The sequence below is a fragment of the Neopsephotus bourkii genome, unplaced genomic scaffold (genome assembly GCF_033783945.1).
Source record: "Neopsephotus bourkii isolate Nb327-2 ecotype Australia unplaced genomic scaffold, CSIRO-AGI_Nbou_v1 NB_481, whole genome shotgun sequence".
Lineage (NCBI taxonomy): Eukaryota > Metazoa > Chordata > Aves > Psittaciformes > Psittacidae > Neopsephotus > Neopsephotus bourkii.
The window spans coordinates 2,194,176-2,214,632 of NW_026900982.1; the positions used below are offsets into that span (position 1 = coordinate 2,194,176).

At 49.0% G+C, this 20,457-nt stretch overlaps 1 protein-coding gene across 10 annotated transcripts in view; it reads right to left on the reverse strand.

Moving 5' to 3' along the window:
* Positions 1–2,226: 2,226 nt before the first annotated feature.
* The window catches only part of SLC8A1 (solute carrier family 8 member A1), a 105,482-nt gene continuing 87,251 nt past the window's right edge, over positions 2,227–20,457 (reverse strand). Inside the window, exons 2-10 of one of the 10 annotated variants that reach the window (XM_061350347.1) lie at positions 16,902–17,005; positions 14,757–14,777; positions 13,934–13,951; positions 13,810–13,824; positions 12,863–12,931; positions 11,899–12,029; positions 10,982–11,081; positions 6,677–6,952; positions 2,227–4,806 (exon numbers count right to left, since the gene is read on the reverse strand). In XM_061350347.1, coding sequence (XP_061206331.1) covers positions 4,430–4,806; positions 6,677–6,952; positions 10,982–11,081; positions 11,899–12,029; positions 12,863–12,931; positions 13,810–13,824; positions 13,934–13,951; positions 14,757–14,777; positions 16,902–17,005 — 1,111 coding nt within the window. In that variant the 3' untranslated portion in view covers positions 2,227–4,429. Of the gene's footprint in view, positions 4,807–6,676; positions 6,953–10,981; positions 11,082–11,898; positions 12,030–12,862; positions 12,932–13,809; positions 13,825–13,933; positions 13,952–14,756; positions 14,778–16,901; positions 17,006–17,347; positions 17,455–20,457 lie in introns of all 10 variants that reach the window. The other 9 variants (XM_061350346.1, XM_061350349.1, XM_061350348.1 and 6 more) reach the window with 9 other exon arrangements.

A 20,457-nucleotide genomic window follows, 5' to 3' on the forward strand; every position in this document is an offset into this window, starting at 1 on the left:
AGATGCTCAGGGGTGTCACTGTTCTGTTTGCTCCTTCCATTTGTCCCCAGGCACTTTGCAGTATCCTATTGATTTATTTGGATGTTGGCCTCTGAATGTCCATTGTGCCATGCTGCATCCTCTTCCACGGAGAGGTTTGCCTTTGGCTAATCGGGTGTTAAGAGGGGTGAGAGCAGCTGGGGCAGGTGAACGTACAGAGGATGAGGGTTTGAAGTGCTGTTTCTGGCAACCTTCCTGAGCATGGGGCTTTATCAGAGGTACCCCATGCCTTTCTCTTCTGAGGGAGGGTGGAGAGGCTGGCAGAGATGGGAAAACACTGGCATCAGAGAAGGGACATGGAGAGGCAGGTGCCCCACAGGGTGGGTGTGAGGGCAAGATGCACCCCATGCTGGGGCTGTGCTCCTTGCTGCCAGCTGCAGGTGTCTCGTGGAGGAGGGCAATCTGCTTTTACCTTTGGAGGGTTTGGTTTAGAGATGAAGTTGGTGCAGAAAGGCAGGCATTACACCCTTGCAAACACAGGCTGGGGCTCGGTGGAGAGGTCCTTCCCCTCCTCAGCATGGAAGGTGGCAGCCAGGTAGAAAGCTTGCTGCTCATCCGTGGCTCCTCCTGGGCAAATACACACCATGCTTTCATAAGCTTGTTAAAGATGCCAGAAAGCACATGGCTGGCAGAGAATAATTGCATAAACAAGGCTGGTGTTTACTGTGTGATTTAGGCCTTGTCCTAAGCAAGCAATGCTCCATCATTCCCTTCGGAAAGCTCTCTGAGCAGAACAGTTATTTACTGCCTGTTAAACTGAGCTGCTACACAAGCCCCGTTTGACTTGTTAATGACTTCAGCAACAGCAATTCATTCTGAAGAAGCAAATGATGAGAGTAAAATACCAACATCACCTTTCGGCAGATGTAATTACTGGGTCAGGAGAGCTGCTTTGCTTCTGTGATTCACTGCCTGGGAGAAACACGTGGATGTGACCGGCTGTGCTCGCCTGGGGCTTGATGAGCATTGGAGCTTGAGCTGCACTCATCCTGCAGGGTGCTGAGCACCCACAGGCATCGTGGGGCTAGTGGCACAGCTGGCAAGAAGCAGCATAGGGTGTGGGGAAGGGCCAGGTTTGCATGAGAGCATTGTAGAGATGATGTTAAATCCTCTGGCTGCTGGGGTGTGTTACTTGCTCTGCCACGCATCCCTTCACAGATGGGAACTTTACTACCTCTGGGCCTTTATAGACACGGTCATACTGCAACAAAATCAACCACCTCCTATCCTCTCTCTTTCTGCTTGGTGGCATGTGTCCAACCTGGAGCTTGAAAGTCAGACCCTGCTGGTGGTGCCAGTGTGACTGGCTGTGCGATCTCATCCTGACCCTGCATAGTGGAGGGGCAGGAGCATGGGCAGACCCCCAGGAACATGCACCCCAGGCATGTGCACCACACTGGGAGGAGCAGGGGGAGCCCAACCAGATGAAGGCAGTGCTTGGAAGCACCGCAGGGAGGGTTTATCTCAGGACACCTCAACAGATGCTGGATGAAACACAAGGAGGAGCAACATCACTGGCTATGTAGAGGCTTTTCTCCTCCTCACTGCTGACTGAGATCAGAAAACATGTGGCCATGTGGATCAGAAACAGCCCATGGCATCTGGAGTGGAGCATGGGCAGGAAGCTGCCCAGAGCAGACCAGCTCCCGCTTTGCTCAGCAACCTCATGGGGTTTGCACCCAGAGACCCTGTTCTGGTAATGTATCTCTTGCATTCCCACTTATCCTTAGCTAGTGGCTTAATCTAGTCAAGTCACCTTGAGGCTAAACCAGCAAAAGCAGTTCTATGTAACTGGAAGACAGAAGCAGAAGGAGCTGCTGAGTACCGTATGTATGGCTCTCCCTCAGTCTAGGGCAAGCCAGCTCTGATGGGAGACCCAGCACAGGAGAAACTCGGTTGCACTGCAGCTTTGCCCCTGGCTGGTCTCCAGCATTCCTTTGAGAGCCAGGTGGCCTGTGAGCCCTGTCTGTACTGCAGCACACCAAGCCCGAGGCACAATGGAGATGGAGCAGGAGGAAAGGCTGTGAGATGGGACAAGAGTGGTCGTGCAGAGGCACGTTTGCCCCCCATCAGTGGCAGAAACACAGTAAAGGCAAACCAATAAGTAAAGAAGAGATGGGTGTAACAAAAGGGGAGACAATGGGAGGGGAGGGTTTTCCACAGAGAATATGCAGGAGCACTACTGGATCCATCAGGAATCATTACAAACTTTATTTGTCTGTGCATTGTGTACCATTTATAAGGATCATCACAATTAGTGGACTCACTGCCTATAGTGGAGGGCAATACACACAAAAGAAAAGTCAATGAAGCCAAACAGATGAAAATGAAATCATTGTACATAAAGGTAATCATAAACCTGAACAACCTGCACCTGTGTTTGATTCTTCCCACAAAACAATGAGAAACAAAAAGAACCCCCCCCCCCAAAAAAAAAAAACCTGTCAAAAGTGAAAAAAAGGTTTGAGAAGAAAAAAAACAACCCAAACCCACAACTTCATTTTCCTGGAGAAAAACCTTACAACATGTTAATTAAAATTTCCACAGATTGTTCAAGATGAGTACAAATACTCCCAGCCAATTGGTTATGGTACAAACATCAGATGTGGTTTTCAGCTGGGTGGGAAAAGCTCATCAGCGGATGTGCAGGCTGGGCATTTGCCTGGCTGGGACACCAGGATGCCTGGTGAAGGGCATAGGGAAAGGAGACATCTCTCAACATCAGTGCACGATGTCATCCCTGTGCTGTGCGCAGGGGAGTTCTATGTCCACATCTTCCCAGGCTTGGCTCGCTACCCCAGTCCATACTACTGGAGTTGGGAGGTGATGCTGAGTTACACCTCCCTGTCTCATCCTTCCCACTGGTTGCAGATTTGGACAGTGCAAAATGTGGCCTTTTTCCTTGGGGGACGCTTCCTGATTATGCTCCCAGTGGTGTGGGAGACCTTGGTACAGCCTTCAGCTCTTACGCTGAATTATTCTGCCTCCAAATGGCTGTGGGAAAGGACCAGCTTTAGGGACTGATCCTGATGGCTTAATGCTCAGAAACAGGGGCTGTCACTAGACCTCTGGGGACACAGGGAATAGCAGGGGGCTAAGGGGTTTTGAGGCAGCCACCAGCTATAAAGGCAGAGGCAGGCAAGGTGCTGGGAGCCAGCCACGCTCGTTCCCCTTGGGCTCAGCTGCTGCTCATCCCACTCAGGTTCACTGGGACCTTGTGAGAACCTCCTGCAGATGGTGGAAGCCTTCACACCAGCTTCAGCATGTCCTGGACTGGCCAATGTGGGGGAACCCCAACCACATGGGGAGACAGAGCCTGCAGCCTCTGGAGTGTGGGTTTTCCTCCCTTGAAAACCTACATCTGCATGGCTGTTATTGCTTCTTGTGGACCCATGTGCAGAGCAATAAATGGGGACAGCTTTCCCTCCTTTTATTCCCACTAAGAGGAATCAAATGAACAAACAAAAAACCTATGGCAAACCTGAACTAACTAAAATAAATAAGACCTGGTGAAAAGAAAACACTTGTATCTGCAATGCTCAATCCACATGGCTGGAAGGACTATTCTATAGGATGCTATATACAGATAGGGTTCATTTCATTCATGCAAATGTTACAAGTACCACGACAGCATGCCCAAGGAGGCGGATGAGGCAGGAGGAATGCCCCTGCTGCTCCGCACAGCCTCGGCTTAGGACACCGGACACGAGGTTGCGGCTGTGCATCCCCGAAGCACGGAGGGGAAAAGGTGAGGGGCATGTGGGGGAAATGCTACTTGTACACACGCCAAAACAAAACAAAAAACCCAACCCCAAATCAATGACGAAAACGGTTTGTGTTCTATCCTTAGAAAGCTCCCAATTTCCCCTTGTCTTCAGTCCGGTCTCCCGCTTCTCTCCAACAGGGCCAGAGGGGATGCTCCCGAGTGGTGAAGGCAGGTGGATGGTGGTCGGACATCAGGACCCTCACTTTCCTCTCCTTCCCTTGCCCACTGCTCTGTTTCTTACCAGCTACTCTGGCCTTCCCTGTACTGATGCACCCTGGTTGCCTCCGCATCCATCCTCCTGGGGAGCCGGCAGGCAGGAGAGAGCGATGGGAAAGGGCTCGGTGGCTATCAGCTGCTCTTGTTGGTAGAGTTGCAGAGAGGGCCCTGCTGCTGGGCTCCTGGCCAGGGCAGCTGCCTGGGGAGGGGTCCTGCTGGCTTTGGGGTCCTGCCTAGTTCAAAGGATGCTCCAAAGCCGCTTTCCGTCAGCAGGTGTGTGAACATGGCAAATCTCTTTTATTCTTTCTCTGTTCATTATACACAGCTTTATATCTATATCTATACCTATATATCACTCTATATAGATACATATAGATATACATATATTTACTATCTCTCATTGTCCCTTTAGAAGCCCTTTATGTGGCAGTAGGCTTCCAGAGATGAGAAGAATATGTACAAGAGCCAGAGGAGGATAAAGAGTGAGGACGTGAGCAGCTTGGAAGTCCGCGGCCCGCCCAGCTCACCTCCAATCTCAGGTCTCCGCCGGTAGAGCAGCACACCCACACTGATAAAAGCAAAAATGGTGAAGAGGGTGACGGAGAAGGCCAGGGTGCCGGGTGAGACTTGGAAAGCTTGTCCGTGCGCCGCATGGTAGATGGCTGCGATCGACCAGGCCACCCCGATGCCCAGGAAAACGTTCACGGCATTGCTCCCGGTGACATTCCCAATGGAGGCATCTGCATACTGGTCCTGTGTCGCTGCTACTTTGCTGGCAAAGGTGTCTGCAAAGGGAAGATGGAGAGAAACCTTCAGGAAACAGCCAGGTAAGGAGGGACATCACCAGGCAGCTTGGGGACAAATGTCAATGGCCTCCCTTTTGGGGAATGAAGACAGTGGGTAAGGGGACAAGGTACAGCCCTGTCTATATGCACTCCGAAGTAAGGCACATCTGGCTAGAGCTAGAGTGACAGTCAGGGTCCAGAATGCTTAGGAGGGAAATCATAATGTCCAGAAATAAGGGACTTCCCCCCCTATGGCCCAGATGCCCTACAGTGATTCAAGCATGAGACAACCCTTCCCAGTATTACACTATGTTGGCCTCTTCTCCCACATCCACTAATTCATTGACTTGCAAAACACCTTAAAAGGTTGGAAAAGCTCTGTGGGAGCCACAGTGGTTTGTATTTGGTCTTCTGAAGTTTTCTTTTTGTGCTTTTGCTTTAACAATGTCTCTCCAAAACCTTTTTCCTCACTAAAGTCAGTGCCTTGTGTAGACCCTGACACTTTGGTAAGTAAGTGGTCATCTTTCACCCCATAGGGAGACGAAACGTGCAGGTGGGTGTACGCTTGCCTGGATTCTCCACCAGCTTTAATACTGGTGGCAAAAGTGCTGTGATGAAACTCAGCTGGCCTTTTATATGGCAGATCTTGTGTGAAGTAGACCAGCACGATGCTGCTCTGCACCATAGGAAAGTGTTGATTTTACATCCAAATGCACTCTGGATCTGCAGGGGGGTGAGCAGGAGGGGGATAAGCATCTGGGTTTTGTCTGGGTGAACTCTCTGAGCTGACGATGAGAAGATGAATTCTTAACATGTCTGCACTCCCAGATCACCTCGGCTACAGGCAGCAGAGTGTGGCTCAGAAAGAGAAAATGGAGAGGTCAGATTTCATGTTTCTAATTCTACAGTTTCCTTTACACTCCTCAGTGGGGCTCCAAGGTGAGATGGTGAAATGCAGCCTGGCACAAAGACCCAGTTTCATGTAACGGGAGGGGCTGGGCATAATGGGAGTGGCCATTTGCAGCAGAGAAGTCAAAAGGCTGCTTTATTTTTTAAAGCAGCTCCCATGGGAATGCATCTGACTGCTGAGAGAAGGAAAAGGCAATTCCCCTTGTTCTCAGCCTTGGTTACAGTGCAGTAATGGGGCTGTGGGGCAGTGCTGATGCCTCTGTGGCTCTCCAGGTGCCCCCATGGGAGGAGGAGGATGAGCAAAGGAGGCTGGATTGCAGCAAGTCAATGTGCATTGGGAGGACAAAGTGGCATGTAGGTATGGAACTCGTGGTTGTTTTCTCTCCCTGGTCAGTCCTCAATCTCTGTGTCTTCTGAGGCTGGGTGACCACTCAATTGGAAACATGTCTCCAAACATCTGTGGGGTCAGGGCCTTCTGGGGGCTTCATAAGTCGCATTTTGAGCAACCTCACCATGATCCATTTGAGCCAAAGCTGAACCTGGTCTCACACAAAGATGTCCATGCTAGGCAGTGTGCCCTGTGTATGGCCTAGTACCTAACTCACCTGGAAGGCAAGGTTAAAGGGGCAGATTCTGAGAAAGTGCAGGACTGCCAACATAGACAGCATTTTAATGGAAAACCATTTTCCTACTCTAAAAGTGGATGTCATGGAGGCTGTCCACAGGAACAGACACCTCACAGTCTTTGCAAGGGGAAGGTCCTTGAAATAATTTAATCTTGGTTCAATCCTCCTGGCCCATCTGAGAATGAAAACCAGCTTCCACATACACCGGAAATCTGTCCTCAGGGGTCCTGCACAGCACAGCCAAGGACCTTGCTGTTCCCAGCTTTCCCAGCCCAGACCCAAACCCAGGCTGCACAGAGATGAACCTTTACAACAAACCGTTCTGTTGGCCTTACCTGGCACTGATGTTCCCAGTGCGACAAACACGACCGCGGTGACCGAGTCCTTCAAGCCAATGGTGCAGCCAAAGTGGGATGCCAGGTCACCGATGAAAGCTGTCAGGAGGCCGATCATGAGGATGGAGACGACGAAGCAAGCCCAGCCATTCCAGTAGTCTGTTGGGGGCACGAAGGCAAAAAGGACCTTCCAGAAGACGGTCAGAAAGTGCATCACGTAGTCAAAGCAGGAGGGCAGCTTCTCCTCCCCACATTCATCGTCATCGTCGTCTTCACCTGCAGAAAACCATCAGTGCCTGATGAGACTTGCCTATCCTAGGGAAGGCTGGGCAAAGCTCCCATGCATTCTGCATACTCCTGCTTGTGCTGGAACCACCCCTGGGCATGAAGAGGAGGTGACACTTTCCCAATGAAATCAGTGGGAATTTTCCTGCTGCCCTCAAGGAACAAAGATGGGTTTCTAAGCCACAGATGTTGGAGAGTCCAAGACAATTGCAAGTTGTGTTAAAGACATACCTTTCATTTGGGTTGGTGATTTGTCATTGCCTTTGATGCATTTTTTTCCCTCCAAGCATGTGGAACAGCAGATCTCCCTGCCTGGCTGTCAGCAGAGCTTCTTACCAATGGGTAACACATGATATGTTACCTTGTGAGCACATGGGTGAGCTTGGCTCTCCTTCCCTGGAGAACACCTCAGTATGGCAGAAAAAAGTCGCTAAGTTCCAGAGTAGCCAAGAGCACGCAGTGAAATCAGAGCCTTTGCTCTGCTCCACCACAGTGGATGAGAGGACAAGGTCCCATCTTGCCAGACACTGGGTTTAAGGGGATGATGGCTCTGTGCCTGGGAAGTCTGCTTCTCCCAGCAGCCACAGTACTAAGGAGCCTGGCATAAGCTTTTGAATGAGGCCATGCTGCTTTTATCTGCCCCACTGCTGGCCAGGGTGGACATTTCTCCTTTCACATCTTCCTTCACAATGTGGATGTTTAATTGAGTAAGAAGATGTATAAAGCCTCCACAGGGAGGATAAAATGGTCTTGCTGTTTGCTGTGTACCAACACGTGGCTATCAATGAATCCCGTGTTCAAATAGTGGCTCTGTGCCATGACAACAGAGTTTCTGGGGGAAGCTGCTGGTGCACATGCCTGTCCTGGGTTTAGCAGTAGCAGTCAATTCTTCTCCTTCTTGGTAGCTGGTGCAGCGTTGTGTTTTGACTTTCAGCCTGGGAACAGTGCGGATGGCACCGATGTTTTTGGTTGTTGGTATGTGATGTTTACCCTGACCAAGGACTTTGTGAGTCTCATGCTCTGCTGGGGAGGGGGGGAGGCCGGGACGGGAGACCTGACTCAAGCTGGCACACGGTAGAAAGAAAAGAAAAAGGCCCAGGGATCACTCAAGATCACAATCACCCTCAAGAGATTTGGTAACCTGTAAGGGGAATTAACACGCTCTTGGTCTGGGGCAGCTCTAGCATATATAAACCTTGCACTCTGCTAGCATTCATGGGGTTCTCAGCAGAGATGGAGCTGCAGGAGAGAGGGTAGTGACAGAGCCAGTGGGAGCAAGAGAGGAGGGAACCCCTAATGCAGATATCTCTGTACACAGGGCATATGGCATCCCACATGAGGGCTGAGCTGAAGTTGGAAGGCATTCAAACTGGGTGCACCAAGATGACTGGAGCCTGGAAGATGTTGCCTATGGGGAGAGGTGGAAGCAGCTGGCTTGGGGAAATAGGAGAAAAGGAGGTTGGAGGGAACTAAGCAACAGCATACAGCAACTGGGAGGGAATGTGCAGAGAGGAGAAAGTAAACTCTCTTCTGTGCTGACAGGGGCAATGGCCACAAACTGCATCTTGGATGGTAACATCAGGAGATAACATTTTCTCCAGGAGGGACACATACCCTGGCTGATGGACATCATCTTCAATATTCAATTAAAAAAAGCCATGACCAACCTGGGAAAACTCCTACCCAGCACCCTGTTGGAGGGAAATTTTGCACAATTCTTTTTGTCTTAAAAGCACCTTTGCAGACCAAGACCAACAGATAAGATAGAGGCAATGGGAAACCTGGTGTCTCTACAATAACTTGATGGAAAATGATGTGTTGCTTGGCTTGAAAGCTTCAAATTCACTATGGCAGAAACAGTAGAATCAGTGCCATGATGGTATTATTCTGGCAGATATAAATATCCTATTCCTGTGCATTGTTGTGAAGACAAGGAACAGTTTTCAGCCTGGGAAGCTTATGCTGGCCTGTTTTTTTTTCCCCTCATTGCACAAAGGCTGGTACTGGCAGGCTACACTGTGCTGTGCTGTAATTTTGCAGCAGGTATTTTAATCCCCTCCCAAGCTGCATGGCAGCAGGACTGTCATGGATATAAACCTTCAAGGAAACGATAAAACAGGCTGAAAAATGAACATGGGTGCCACTGTCATAACACTCATCCAGATCTGTCTATCATTTCCTTAAGCAGTGATAGCATCTCTCTTTCAAATTGCTGCTCAGATCCTGTGTAGGTGACTTGAAACGCAGAGTGAGTTTGAGTGGTGACCTAGGGGTGCATTCAGGAACAGGCTCACAAACCCCATGATTTTTTTGCTCTTATGGGCTGTTGGGTGAACAGTGAAGGCAGCTATGTATGACACGCTCCATCTCAGCCCCATGGACAGCATAGGATGGTCTGACCATGGTGTGACACAATCCTGCCTGTACCAGCACTGCCTTTCCACAGACCTGACCAGCATTGCCACCAGTTGATCACTGGATGGGAAATGGGGTTTTAATGTTTCTTTTCTCAGCTGGCATGTTACCTTTTGAAGTGTGACTTTCATCTGCCCTCCATGATGGGATGCAGGTAAAAATTTAAACCCTCAGCACAAAGTTTGAGGAGCTAAATCCTGGAAAAAAAAAGTAGGTCCAGATCTCTGATAAAAATTGCTGTTCCCCAAGTGCAAGGGACAGCTCATGTCCACCCAAAATGCCACATTTATTGTATGTTTCTTAATCATCCTTTTAGCACTGATGGTGGCAACAGGGCTTTCACTTAACTACAGTCTTTACATGTGTCACAGAGATCGGATCCAAGTAGCAGTGATTACCTTTGCTTTAATATAGGATGCAATTAAATAATTGATTCTGGCATATATTAGTTGAGCTACAAAACCTTCAGCAAGGACTGTCTTGCATGATATGTTCATGCTGTATCCAAAATAATGGGAGGCTTTTGGCTGGAGGCTTTAAGAATAGTTATGCTACAAGAGGAGACATTGCATTTTTAGGAGATAGCTGCTGCACAATGTCCTGTCCTCATGTTCAGAGGCGGAAGGGTAAATGGAATGGTAGGGCCATCACTTTTAATTACTTTGTGCTGGGCAGAGGTTACCCTGTACAGCAGAGCTTGAGATAGGAAGGGAGAGTGCTTCCCCATGCATTTCAATGCACAATTAGTCAGATGAGCTCAGATTGCCTTCTCCAGTAGTTTAATTTAAGCTCATTGATTTTGCCCTACTGTGTGTGCAACCCAGGCTGGGCTGTGAGGCTGTAACATCCAGCTAGTGAATTATAGTACCTCCAACTCTTAGAAATACATCTGGAGGGGGCCTCCTTTCTTTCAGATGTGGGAATACTAATTTGTGCTATACTGGGCATACTGGTAACTGTGGTACTGGCACCTGGGAGAACAGTACAACAGGGCATTTCTGAGGGAAAAGCAATTGTCCAAGAGAGGGAAGATATGATCAGGTATGATCTATAGAAACACAGGTATCACACACTGCTGCCGCTATTGGGCTGCTGAGCCATAATCCCCAGCCTCAGCTGGCTGAAGCAGAAGGAGTTCCTGAAAGCCAGGCATCAAGGGCAAATTTTGGTCCACAGATTTGGGATTCAGTGGCTGTCTTCGGGGCTTGGCACCCTCACTACGGCGGTGAGGACAATATGGTACTATGGGGAACACCAAGGATGGGAAGAACTGCTGGTCGCACCAGCATCATTTATACCACTCTACATTTAAACACTGTATTTGCCTCCCAGATCTCTCCCACTGAAATGAGTTTTCCCCTCTGCCATTTGGCAACAGTCATGCAGTTTCTCTTCCAAACACAGTGCATGAGTTTTCCTACACATCAGACAAGGTGCTCTCACAAAAGGCTTTACTCAGCAGTCTTATTTATGCAGACCCTGTAAATAACTCTGCCACCTGGTTTGCCTATGGCTGCTCCACTATGGTCTGTATTAGTGATATAGCAAAGTGGAGTCACGAGCAAGGTTGATCATAATTCACCAGGAGTTGTGGTCCAAACTCACCTGCGCTAACAGTAATAGCCTCAATAAACTGCTCCCTCCAGCTGTTTGTGCCAACCACCAGGGCCAGGTTTGTCTTCTTAATGAGCTTGTCCACTGTGTTCTGCGGATGGAGATGCAGAGGAGAGAATTAGGGACTATTGAGCTAGAGACGCTGGGCTAAAACCCACTGGCACTACTGGTCACAGCCATAAACTTATGGAAAAAGCTTAGCAGGTTTTAAGCTTGGGCCAACAGCTTCAGCAGTGAAAACAAATGTAAATACTTGCAATTTCCCTTAGTGCTGCTCAAAAAGACCTCCTGAAACTTGCTCATGATGAGAGTTTGAACCATCTCAGTGAAGGTTTAACAACAAATGGTGCTGAAGTGCCAGGGCCTTGGGAAGAACTTTTACTGGGTTGCAGCAAAGCATTAACTGGGACTTGATCAAGGCCCATTTGAGAAGCTGTGCTCTATCTAGGAGTTCTAGGCTCAGGGCTCACTCAAGACTGCCTGTAAGTAAGACCTGGGGGTAGCACATCACTGTGAGAACAAGGTTATATTTTAAAGCCACCTGCATCATTTTGGAGCCCAGTTAGCTCTTAGGCTCACCAGGTTGATGTGTTTGTATAATGATAATAACCACCGCAAACAGCCTGTGAATGGGACAGATAATCTGGCATCATCCCCCAAGGACCATGGCTGTGGGCTAATGGACAGAGTGAGGATGCAGAATGTTTTTTAGCCTACCACCATCTCACTGGAGTGACCCACACCCTTTCATCATGCCTTGACTTGCCCATCATTCAAAGCATCCCTTGATCTTGCTCTGAGACCTGATGCCAGAGCTGCCTTGCTTTGCTGTGATTCCATAAACGTGTGCTTGCCTGTGCAAACCCAAAAGGGAAGGGAAGAACAGGAACAAGGGATATGGACAGTACCTTGAACTCATAAGATTCCTCAATGATGACTTCGAGCTTGGTGTGCTCCCCCAGGACCGGGCGCCCCATTTCTGCGATCCGACGCTCTTCCTCCTCCTTGCTGGTCAGGGGATGCTTTTCTTCATTCTCCTCTGCAAATCAAAGAGCCCATAGGTGAGCCAGGCCTGGCTGGTCACTCTCTGGAGCTGGCTTCCCACCAGAGGGGAAGGTCAGGAAGCCTCCGGGTGGGAGCATGAGCGACAGAGCAGCTGAGAAGGAGCAGGTCATAGAGCAGTAGGGAAGGTAGCACAGGTGGGAAATGCTGGTAAGGTCTGTAACCTCAGAAGTTCACCCTCATGGGTGGGAAATAGCTTATCACTGGTACTTGCTGTCTGTCCCACAGGGACACTGAGAGGGGACAGATCATCACTAAGGCTGCTTTATTTTCCAGGTCTGCATCAGAGCATGGACTTGATTTCTCTCAGCCTTTTACAACCAGAGAGAGCTGCCAGCAGCCCCAGGGCTGAGAAGGGTATGAAACCTTGGCTCTGCCTCCTTCTAAGCAGGTCTTTGCCGTAGGGAGAGGGCTGGCAGCTGAGGAGCCTGAAACTCCTGCTGCAGTCATGGGGCTGGAGCAAATAGTGCTGGGCCATACAGGTGTGAGGAGCCATGCACAGGGCATGGCCTGGCCCCATGCCCTGGGAGACAAGGCAGTGGAGGAACTGCAAGAGCAATGGAGGAGGCCAGCATCTCTTCTGGCATCCATGCAAGCTTTGGGGCATGGGGACCCCAGCCAGCATGGCTTTTGTCACTGTCCCTGCATAGATCCTTACTGAGTCCTCATCCATCTCAGGGATGAGCAGAAGGACATCAGGGCTAAAAAGGGCTGGATTCAATTGAGACAGGAGTTAAGCTATCAGTACTCAAACACCCCAGTCAGTCCATGTTAGACCACCATGGCCCTCGGGCATCACACTGCAGGTACCTTGGATGGTGATCACGGTGCAAGGAAGAGGATGATCTCTAGGCTGGACCTTCCTGAAGATGGGTTTGCCTATCAGAGCGATCAGCAGGAGATCAGCAGGAGGGACCGTACATCCCATGCAAGCCACTGCCATGTGGTTAGTAAACTACTCCTACTTCACACAGTGTTAATGTTGCTGCTTCTTGTTTGCACAGACAGCACCAAGCCACAGAAAAGCCCTTCTCCTGATGGTCAAAGGGACTGACCCCATGGCCAGAGCCTTGTTAGTCTGAATTATTGTTTCCAGGGCTCCTGAAGGGCTGCTCTGCAACATGTGGGACCTGGAACCTTCTCCTCCTGAAGTGCTTAGCCTAATGACAGGTGCTCAGCTGGCTAATGACGAAGGAGTGAACCGTGCTGCCAGGCCTCACTAGTGGTAAGAGCAGGGGCTGAGTACCTGAAGCAGCCTCAAGCTGAGCTAGAGGAGGTTTAGATTGGATATTAGGAAAACATTCTTTGCTGAGAGGGTGATCAGGCGTTGGAACAGGTTGCCTAGGGAAGTGGTAGAAGTCTTCAAAAACTGTTTAGATAAGGCCCTCAGTGGCATGGGTTAGTGGTGAACTTTACAGTGCTGGGGAACGGTTGGACTTGATGATCTTAAAGGACAACATAGTTGAGTCCATCATTCTATGATTCTATGCGGTCCCACACCTCCCACAGTGCTCAAGCACTGTGAGGACAGGCTCCCTGCGCCATGCAGAATCCTGCGCACACCTCTTGTTTGGGCAGCAGGGAGGGCTGGACCAAATGGAGAAGCCCTCCCTTCTCCAAGAGATGGAGCGGGGCTGCCTGTCATTGCAGGGGTGGTGGCTCACCCTCCCTGAGGTGGGTTAAGTGCGTGTGGCAGGCAGAGCACTCCGTGAAAGGACACTGTTAGTGTGACCGGCTGCGGCACGGCACCTTCTTACCCTTCCAGAGTTTCCCTCCAGGGCAGAACAAAAGCAAAGAGGAAATCAAGAGGAAAGAGCAGGGTAAGCATATGGACATTAAGAAGAGGGTAAGGAGGGGTGGGGGAAGAGCAGAAATCCATACCTGTGATGGTGAAGCCACCTAGATGAAACAAAAAATATGGGAGAGAGAAAGAGAAAGAGAGAGGGAGAATTAGTATGGGCACAGCAACATGGACACCCTGCAGCCCACAGGGACATGGTGGTCCTTTCCTGACCACAATGGGGACTGTGGACATGGGGGAGCTTCTCCCCAACACAGATCCCTGGGACAGTGGTAGGGAGACCTGAACACAAGCTTTCAACCCACATTTGCAAGCTGACACTCCCTAGTATCTAATATATGCTGTGAAGTGGGTCAAAACAGCGTGAGCTTCCTTTGGGGCTAGGGGTACTTTAGGGAATGAGGGCACCTTTGCTTGCTTCCCTGCTGTTCTACGCTGGGGATGGCCAGCAGGGAAACTCAGGGGCTGGGTGAGCTCTAAATCTCCCCAAGACTGGAGGTAAAGTTTGCACCATCTCTTCAAAAGGGTTTGGACACCTTTCCTGTCCAGCCACAAGCATCCCTAAGTCACAAGGCAATCCTTCCTCTGCCTTGTAAGAGGCAATGGGTTAATCTGCATGGTGCAGCTTTGTAACTCAGGGTGTTGGCAGGTTTATTATGACTGCAGCAACACCACCCCCCAAAAATGCTCCTTGCCACAGCGTGTTACTGCTTGTTAACGGTAGCGACTTCAAGGCTTTGCACCAAGGAAAGGTGTGGCATTAGATACCTGAACTTACTTAAATAGTGCTGACCACCCTAAAAGAGAATGGCATGAGCAAAGGAAAACATCAAGCAAAATCAATTCTCTTCAGAAAATATGCACACTGGAGAAATGGAAAAGAAAAAACGAATGCACGCTTACCAAGCTCATTCAACAACAGGGCTGTGAAGGAGACAGACAGAGACAAACACAGAAGAAGAAAAGTAAATGAATAATGAAATCAAAAGGGATATCCACAGAAAGACTCCAGATCCAAGGGCAGACATTTCAGACCTGTAAAGCTGCAGGATACCATTAGTGTTGAAGGCACTAAAAATAAAGGAACAGAAATGTCTCATGGAACTATGGATTTTAAATAAAAAGTACTGCAAACATGAGGTGGATATGGGATTACAAGGCACACTTCCAAAATTCATTTTCCCCCTTTGAATTGCATGTGCAAGATCTTCCATTGGCCTCGGGAGGCAGTTCTGCCCCAGGGGAGGACACAAGTTGTCCCATGTATGGTGGCTACTGGCTTTGACCTCCTCCACCTGCCTAATGGGGAGCAATAGTTCCAGCATGTAGCTGTGCTTCTGATGTATATGGCAGAAGAAAAATTCTTGACAAGGCTTGGCTCAGGGATCTTGTTGCTCAACATTTTAGGTCTCCAAAGTAAAAGCCTCTCCCTTATGTACTAGTGTGTCTCTAGCCCCTGTGGTGCAGACCCCACCATGGCTACATGGCCCAAGGGCGACATTTCAGAGATGCTCTCATCTCCAGGGTGCCAAGCACATTGCTTGCTCTGCCTCACTGTCTCTTGTACAAAACCAAGCATAAAAAATTAGTTATAAATAAATAAATAAATTAATTAAATCATTTCATGGCCAAAGCAGCAAACAGCATCCTTTAAAATCTTGGCTTGCCTTTGTTAGTGAGTTTGCAAAGCTGATCTTCACTCAGGTTTCCTCCATTATCTATGTGACCAGGAAGGTGAGGGACTTTCTTTCCTTTTCCTTTATTTTTAATTTCAGCTGGGACCTCCTGGGTTGGCACAATGATTATCAAACCTGGGTCCTGGAAAGCATGTTTCCTCCTGCCAGGCTCATAAGGCTGAGCCCACGCTGGCCCCCATGAAGGTGGGCAAAGCTGGAGCCACTGACCTTAGCTGTCCGTGTGTCACTTTACCCTGGCAACACTGGCTATGTTCCACAGATGCCATCAGCATCATTTAATGATATGAATCCCACTCGCAGAGCTGGGCCATGTCAGTATGTCCGATTTTTTGGCCCTGCTTCTGGTAGCTGGTCACATAAACCAGCAGGAAATCTGATGCAGCTGACCTAGATGGCACCTGCACTGAAGGGGAACATGACAACACTGCCTGATGTGTTTTCAGACTGAAATATAGTAGCAGGTCCCCACTCAGCATGGGGACCACTGGGGGCCCTTTCTGTCCTGAACAAATAATGTATTACAGCCCCATGCCTGCTGAAGGGACAGCTTATGCCCCAGAGATTAGAAAGCAGCTCCAAGGCAGACAGACCAAATCCTGCTGCTAATTATCTTAAGTAACTCTAAAATTGCTTCTTGCTCAGCCACCAATAGTGCACAGAATTAGCTGCTGCCATTAATTTTCACTTAATTTCCTAGCAGAAAAATAATGCATAGAAAAACAAGTAAACTCTGTATTTTTGGGAAGTTTTGCAGTTGGTTAAGAAATGTGCTGAAAGAGGAAATTGTTTTTATTAATCCTATGAGAAGCTATTATCCAGTGCAGAGCCATGAAACTTTATTTGAGTATAACCTGATTTGTCCTAGACTGATTGCATCTTATCGTATTACCTGCTTGTGCCATGATTCTTACCTATTTTCAGATCCTAGTGCCAGTATAAAAAGGCTGGAATTACTGTTCTGGCCATGCATTTTATCGCTGGAGAAAACTATTGTATGTTCTGATAAAAATAATGCAGCATTGCCTTTTTAATTCTCAAGACTGAAGTTTCTACTCAATTAAATGAATGTGTAGTTGTGATGTGGCAGGGTATTGCTCTCAAAATGTCTCTGGTGATGCTCACTGTCCCCTGCCTGGATGCTCATCTTGCTCCTGGGGTCCCTTGTGAGTCAGATGGAGTCCTCCCGGAACAAAAGAGGAAAGAAAACAGAGCAAAAAGTGGCCAAGCTTCAGAGGAGGGAGGGCAAAACGGCCGGGAGCCAAAGTGCGAGGAGAAAGGAGTGTGAGAGTAGGGAGACACAGAGAAAGCGGACGGCAGCGTCTCGAGAGCTGGTCTGGTTTTACTCTCACACCTTTCACTCCTCGTCGTAGCCACACCGGGTCCCCAAGCACAAGGAAGAAACTGCACTCTTTCTCATACTCCTCACGGTCAAGTACTCTAAGGGTAATGAATTTCCTGTGGGAACACAAGACAAAGGCAAACACATGATTGGCATCACACATGCATGCAGTTCACATCTGCCCAGGTGCCGTGGTGCCGGAGATGGTTGGATGGGGGAAAGCGGCTGCACATCCCTCCTGGGGCATATGGGTAAGGGCAGGAGCATCCTCACCACCTGGCCATGGTTGGACCACGGTGGGATGGGGCACATCTGATTTCAGGGGAGATGGGAAGTGTCCTCACTCCTGCCCTTTTCCATAGGCATTGGTGATGTGAGCTCGGTGTTGCATGTGCCAGGTATGAGTGAGCCAAACAGGGACACACAGGCTGGGCTCAGCCCCGGAACACGTCCCCCACCTTTCTTCTCACTCATCTCCACCAGCCGGGGCTCCCCGATCTCTAGGTAGAAGGTCTTGTTTTTCTCATACTCCTCATCATCTATCACCTTGATTGATATCGTTTTGCTGGAACAGAGAAGAAGAAATAGAGATTCAAGAGTAAGGGGGAAAAAGGGAAGAGGGGAGACAGGGAGGAGGGTAGAAATGGCAGGAGAAAGGTGCTGCAGACATAAAACAGTGGGTTTGGTAGCACAGGCTGGAAGGGGCAACACAGCTGAAAGCAAAGGGCAGGAGCTGATCGGCCGAGCTTGCCTCAGGATGAGCACAGATCACAGGATCAAAGCACCAGCAGCTCACAGGGTTCCATTCTCCCCTTCACAGCCAGGGACCATGACTGGATATGACACAGCCTGGACCAGCCTCCCCCAGAAGTGCCTTAGCCTGGGGGCAGCAAGACACGTTCCTTTCCAAACACCCAGGGTACAGAACAGTTCGCCCACACTGCATGGGCTCCTGGGGCCATGAGCACAGATCAAGCCTCTGAAAGCACAATTCACTGCTTAAACCATCCCCTGCGCACAGAAAAGGCTGTCTCACCAGGAGTAGCAGATCTATGCACAACATCATGATGACCTGATCAGTTTGGGCTTTGAAGGCTCCAATTTACAAGCTCGAAAGGGATGCTGGAGTTCAGATATTTTCTGTGCAGGGATCATATGGGAAAGATGGCCTTTCTGGTTAGGATATGCTGAAGGAAAGCTTTACTGATAGTGAGATTTCACTTCTTTATTTTCCTTCGCAAGCAGCATATCCTTCCCAAAGCCTCAAAGGTTTGGTGCTCTCCTGTTATAGAGTATTGGAGCAAGTCTCTCTTCTCACATGGCCAGGGCTGCTGAACTTGCCCCTGTATCATTCAGCAGAGCAGGTCCATAGGCAGAGCCCCTGCTCAGAGCACAGCCACGAAGCATGCACCACGAAGGGCGAAAGCCTCGCAGGAGGCTGTGGCCATCAGCAGAGAGATTTGCTCCTTGGGGCACCCCATAGAGTTAAAATTGCTTTACCAGGGGAAAAAAATAGCACAGAAGTTGTTTTCCAGCTCTTTTCAGGGACTCATGTAAGTGGTCCAGAAACCCAGCTGAAAGCTGCTTGCCAGAAGGTGACTAAACCTGAAGTACAAGAGGGAACTGGGTAGGGAGGGGACACAACACTACTCTGATCTTCCCTATAGGGCAAAGCCCTCACAAAGTCATGATGGGGGACAGAAATCCAGCATCCCCTGCTCCCACCTGGAGCTCCACGTTCACTCTTCACATGGGACAAGACCTCCTGCTGGCTCTGACCTTGTCCCAAACAAGGAACAAGAAGGCAATACCAACAAGAAACCAAAAGGCAATGGAGTGACTGCAGCCCTCTGCTTGCAGGTGACCTCCTGGCTGGGTTTGCTTCTCCACTGCTCTTGTTGGCACTGCCCTCCTGTGAATGCTGTTAAACCAGAGTCCCAGTCACTCTCCTGCTGCCCAAGCTTGTCCCATGCTTTAGAGAAAAGCCTCTTGTTCCATCTCTGGCTCCTCTGCGCTTTCCACAGGCAGCCAGCAGAAGCCAGAGTAGCCCTGAGGCTGATCTAATATACAATCAAGGAGGTTCCTAGCAGGTCCCAGCGCTGAAACCCCATAAACATGGAAGAAAGCCACGCTCTAGGGGAGCGAAATTCAGGCCATGCTGCTGTAATTTCTGTCTTTCTCCCTTCCTTGCACATCTGCACTGCCACCCAGAGCCCCTCTGTTAAGCTGACAAGTATTTGGCAGCAGAGTTGACACTATATTCAGAGCAAACACCGCCAAGCACTCTGAGGAACAACCAGGATGATTTCTTGTACTGTTTGCTATGAGTCAGAAGTGCATTAAGTTTGCCCTTCATGCTTATAATGAAACCATTTACTCAAGAGCAAGCAATGGCTATGAAAATTGTAACAGTGCAGCACGGCTCGGTGTAATTGTATTTCATAATGAATATCTGTAATAATTTGTTCTGTTTTTAATTATTTCTGCAATAAGTTTGCAGAAAAAATGGTTACCAAGCACACAGCTGATCTTGCTTTGCATTGCCAAGTTAGGGGAAATTATTGTGCATTAAAAAACTAATGAAGGATGCAAAAATGCTCTCAGCAACGCTCTCGAAGAGGACCTGACAGAATTAACGGAATGGCATGATTTCAAAAGCATTACTAACAAAATCAATAATTTTCTTGACAACTCCCATTAAAATGTACACTGCACCCTGCCCCCATGTATGAGAAAAGGCCTTTCTCAGGAAAATTAATTAAAAAAGCTGCCTTCATCAATTCTGAGGGCAGCGAACATAGCAAGATGTAAACTTCCTATGGACATCCTCTGCCTTGCAGCATGCGGCCTTCCCCAAAGCCCCACAGAATAATTCTCACTAGCTAAAAACCCTGTTACTAATGCTTATACCCAACATCAGTTGGGTTTCCTTGAATAATGTGGCCTCAGGGCCTTAAATGCCACTGCCAGAGGGTGCTGCTATTCTGTAGTTTTCCAAGTGATCTCTGTAGGGTGCGAGCAAGTGCTCTGTGTTGGGTAGATATGTGCATGGCTGCTGTTCCTGTTGTAGAAGGTTGATGGGAAAAAGGGTGGGAAGAACAAATGCTAAGTCTGCTGTCTAAGTGAATCTCCAATGGGCGAGAATTGCTGAGGTCAGTTTGTCCCTGGGATGAGATTGCAAACCCAGTGAAAAGGGCTTCCTCCTGATAGGGTTTGAGATCACATCTGTTTGAGAAATAGCAAATTATGTGAAAATAACACAGGCTGTTCTTAGAGCATGCCTGATCTCCACTGCACTGCCTTCTGCCTACTGCAAACCCCCTCTGCAGCCATGCACGTGGCTAGCTTTGATCAGTGGGATAGGAGGAGGATGAGGCAGCTCCACATTGTATCCTGCATTAGAGCAAGGATTGTTCTCTACAGTAATTTAGGATGTGCACTGGTTGCACTGATGACACCCTGCTCTTGCGGGACCCTCTGACATGGTCTCTGCTTCTCACTCCTCTCCCAGGCAGAGATATGCTGGATAGCAAGGCTGTAATAATGTAAGCAGCATTGAGCTAACATG